At 46.1% G+C, this 5,000-nt stretch overlaps 1 protein-coding gene across 1 annotated transcript in view; it reads right to left on the minus strand.

Moving 5' to 3' along the window:
* Positions 1 to 5,000, minus strand: part of nr5a2 (nuclear receptor subfamily 5, group A, member 2) — an 87,462-nt gene that overhangs the window by 36,370 nt on the left and 46,092 nt on the right. The window contains exon 5 of the mRNA XM_080430163.1: positions 1,687 to 1,806. Within this exon, the coding sequence (XP_080286289.1) occupies positions 1,687 to 1,806 (120 nt within the window). The remainder of the gene's footprint in view (positions 1 to 1,686; positions 1,807 to 5,000) is intronic.

Raw genomic sequence — 5,000 nt, forward strand, 5'->3', positions numbered from 1 at the left:
CTATCAATCAATTAATTATATTGTATTAACATATTCCATACCATACAGATTGGTCAAAAAACATTTTATTCACTAAAATGAGTTACATAGTGTGGCATTGAGACTACTACTGCTTTGTTTCTGAGTAAAAACATTACTCCTGTGTCAATCACTTCCTCGTCCTGTCTATATCCTGAAAGTAAATTAGGTCTATATTCTGAATCATGTTAGTAAATTAGGCCTATATTCTGAATCATGTTAGTAAATTAGGCCTATATTCTGAATCATGTAAGTAAATTAGGCCTATATTCTGAATCATGTAAGTAAATTAGGCCTATATTCTGAATCATGTAAGTAAATTAGGCCTATATTCTGAATCATGTAAGTAAATTAGGCCTATATTCTGAATCATGTAAGTAAATTAGGCCTATATTCTGAATCATGTAAGTAAATTAGGCCTATATTCTGAATCATGTTAGTAAATTAGACCTCCCTGCAAAACAACAAAAGCTCACACACAGACACGCGTGGGGACTCCAGACCCTTGTCTCACTTCAGAATGCACGGCTGCATCTATTGTTTCAGAACATTTTGTTGGAAGCGCAGCGATTTGATAACCCAGCCGATCAATAATTAACGACTAGCTCGTCTAGCTGACAGCCTCGCTGCTGTTTACAGACATATTCATAAGGAGCTGCTGCTTGTGCATGCGTGCGCCTGTGTGTGTGTGTGTGTGTGTGTGTGTGTGTGTGTGTGTGTGTGTGTGTGTGTGTGTGTGTGTGTGTGTGTGTGTGCCTGTGTGTGCATGTGTTTAAAAGTGCATGACGTCCTCTTGCCGGTGAGTGTAAAAGACATTATAAGCATGAATAAGTATTTACTCTCTCTGTGAGTGTGTGTGTGTGTGTGTGTGTGTGTGTGTGTGTGTGTGTGTGTGTGTGTGTGTGTGTGTGTGTGTGTGTGTGTGAGACAGAAACAGACTGGAGTATCATAGCATCCTGACACGTTGAGCTCCTCAGCAGGCCCCGAGGCATCGGCCCCTCACCACCCTCCATAGGGGCCCTCCGGCAAAGGTAAATAACACACACACACACACACACACACACACACACACACACACACACACACACACACACACACACACACAGTCCTTTCTTTTTCCTTCGCCCTCCTCCTCCTCCTAAGACTTAAACTGAATGCTTTATCTATCTACCATTGAAGTCATGTGCACCACCAAGAGAAGGAGAAGGAAAAAATTATTGAAAAAATGAATGCATAATTGATTATTCTGGTCACATTACCTTATACCTATAAACCTAATCTATTTTTAATGGGCCGATGACTCTGTGATAACACACACACACACACACGCGCACACACACACACACACACACACACACACACACACACACACACACACACACACACACACACACACACACACACACACACACACACACACACACACACACACACACACACACACACTGATCGATGTGAGCTTTCAAAGGCACGAGTTGTTGAACTGTGGACACACCAAGTAGTGAATGACGGACCCAATGACTGACTCTGTCTGTCTGTCTGTCTGTCTGTCTGTCTGTCTGTCTGTCTGTCTGTCTGTCTGTCTGTCTGTCTGTCTGTCTGTCTGTCTGTCTGTCTGTCTGGTGGGGAGAGGTGATTTGTTGGCTGGGGTGGGGCGGGGTCACTCACCTGCTGACCGGTGACCAATAGGATGGAGCCCTCCTTGCAGTGCATCACCTGTCTGAAGATGTGGTCCAGGATGAGCAGCTCACTCCAACAGTTCTGCAGGAGCTTCATCTGGTCATCCACCTGTGAGGACACACACAAACATACATCATATTATAGCTTCATTTATTTATTTTTTGTTCATTTTATAGGCCAGCGGTTCTCAAATGTTTTAATGTCACCCCCCCGCCCACAACTCTGAGAGTGTAGTCAGTGTACAAACCAAATGAACCCGTAACGTACTCGTCCATTTGGTTCCATTTGTACACTCTCAGAGTTACAAATCTGTAAGCGTCCATTTGGAACCCCCTCAAGAAATCCTGAGGGTCCCAGGCACCCCACTTTGAGAACCACGGTTATAGGCAACATCGAGCTTCATTTTTATTTTATTTTTATGAGTTTGTTTTATTCAGCAGTATAAGTGTTAGGGGGTATGAGAGACACCATGCACAAAACTCACACCTACACTGAAATGACAAACTGACAATCTCTCAAAGTTAACAAACAGAGTGTGTATACACAACGAACACAGGGATTGGCTGGGGGCAAACAGGGCACAAGTCACACAATTAACACTAATCACAAAGTAGGGGAGACAACACAGGCGACAGCTACATGGACAACAGGAAACAATACTGCAAAAATAAAATAAACACAACAGTAAAGTAAAATCCTAACACAAGGACAGATCCTGACAATGGGTTTTGAAACAAAACCTTAGGGATCATAATCCTTTTGAGGATACATTTTGTCTTACAGTGACACAAAGTAATTTCGATGCAAGTCATCTGAGGAAAACAAAGATGTGGTTCATCTTTGAACCACATGAACCCTATCATCACTATAGGTGGGGCGAAACATTCGTCAAAATCAAGCTAAAAATGTGTCACAATGTGCTGAAAATCTCTTCTCTTTTGGCGATGACATTTGGTGTAGAGGGAAAACAGTAGGGGGGCCTACTAGTATAGATGTCTGGGGGGCACTGGCTAACAAAGTATTTAGCAGAGAAAGCTGTTTGCGGTGTAAAGCAAACACACATGGGTCAATCGGCGTTGATTGATCGCCGTACTGAGAGTGCAGTTTGTCAACCTCACAAAAAACTCCTCAAGCCCCCCCCCCACCCCCAACACACACACACACACACACACACACACACACACACACACACACACACACACACACACACACACACACACACACACACACACACAGACACACACACACACACACACACACACACACACACACACACACACACACACACACACACACACAAACACACATCCCAAACACCAAACCTTTCTCATGTGAACCTCCTGATCCACACACTCTGTCACACATGGCTACGTGCCTGCCCTGACAGCGTAACAAGCTTTATCAGTTTGTCTGCTGCCAGCAGCGTTTGAGCGATTCGGACTCCTTCCAATGATTAAGTTGCTGGGGCTTTTTTTTCTTTCTTTCTTTCTTTCTTTCTTTCTTTCTTTCTTTCTTTCTTTTTCTTCTTTGCCGGCCGAGTGCCAGCCAGCCGCTGGCTCCCAGGGATCCATCCAGGGATGGCCAGGTGAGCTTGGGAACGTGACGCAAGAAGGCCCTTGCTCCCACATCTCTCCGCCACCCACCGCCAACAACCACCCCCATTGTAACCGCCGGTCGCTTCCCATAGCTGCCTGCTGTTAATCATTACACCATGTAGCCAGATGCACACAGAAAGACCGCATTGAGAGAGGAGAAGGAATGAGGAAAAAAGTGAAAGAGGTTCTTTCTCTACCGCTTTTTTGTCATCAACAAACATTGTGTTCTTTGTGGTGTCATTTGGACTGACGATGTGTCTGATCCAGGATAGTGTGGGATAGGTCTGTGTTGTGAAATAACACTGTGTGAGAACCATCTGGACTTGACAGTGTGACGCTGATGAACGCCGCAAAACGTCAATAAGAATTTGGAGTTGAAGAATGTGGATCGATGGTCGCTTCTGTGGCCTCAGACAGGTGCAGCGCAATCTCCCACCGAGAGGAATGCTATTTATCCACGTACCGTCTGGAAATTATGAAGGGCTCCGTTTGTTGGGATCCGCAAAGACTTCATGTATTAACTCCGTGTCAACAACGGTATCGCCCGTTTGTTGCGCCAGCAAATGCCAGGCGTTTTATTACCTTGAGCGATGCAGCGCTTGGCCACGGCCAAGTCTGAGGCCTATCGCATGTTGATTGGGGTTGTTGTGACTGACTAGGTGGCTGTTCGCTCCGCGGGGAGACATAACAATCGTCGTATCAAAAGATTGGCATGCCAGAGCCAAATCACTTAGCCTCCTGGAGCCTCCGCAATTTCGAGGCTGCCTGACTATAGCTTGTGTTCTGCTGTGTTTCAACAACACTGATACAGACACAGCCTGGACTCGCCTGGCTATGGATTATTATTTTTATGGTTCTGTATTAGTACAGCATTAGGGACTTAGGGGCAGTTACCACAGCCAAGCAGCTTAGTGGTGTAGGTGCTGAGCTCTGTCGCCATGTTAGCCTTTAAGCCCGATTTATAATTAATTTGTCGCACGACGACGGAGTCGTAAATTGGCCTTCATGTTATTCTTTACGTAGGAAAGACAATTAAACTGCGGGAGCAAAGCAACAGAAAAATAAAACTACAATTTCAGACAGTCTACTTCTCAGTACTCAAAATCAAAAATAATCAAATCCTGCAAATCCTGCAAGGCTTGACATCTACCCCGATCCTCTTTTATCAAGACTGACAAACGACAGAAACACAACAAAGCTGCCGTGACCTTTAAGAAAAAACTTCTGATAGCTTGTTGAACTCTCTCCTCATTTGTCCTCCTCCCCCCCCCCCCCACCCCCACCCCCACACACACTCTCTCTCTCTCTCTCTCTCTCTCTCTCTCTCTCTCTCTCTCTCTCTCTCTCTCTCTCTCTCTCTCTCGTGGTTCTGCACCCAGGGGCACTTGCTGCATCTCGGGCAGAGGAGGACGAGAACCAAAAATTCAAATGGCGTCATTAAAAACCATGATGAGTGTCGAGCGGCTAACCCCCCCTGCACGCTCTTCAAAGGCGACCCCCTGCCCCTCTGTGTGTCATGCAGTGTCAGCGAGTGTCGGGGTCCTCATCAAAGGGGGCTGTCCACGCCGCTGCCTGCCTGGAAGCCACTTCCCTGACAAGAGGAGTGTGAGCGGGTCATCAATGGGGGGGGGGGGGGCTTGGTGAAAGGGGTGTGTGGGGGGAGAGGGGGGCTGAAACAGCGAGGCTAGGCGAGGGCATGAGACACTC

Source organism: Gymnoscopelus braueri (genome assembly GCF_963280865.1).
Source record: "Gymnoscopelus braueri genome assembly, chromosome: 6".
NCBI classification, from domain to species: Eukaryota; Metazoa; Chordata; class Actinopteri; order Myctophiformes; family Myctophidae; genus Gymnoscopelus; species Gymnoscopelus braueri.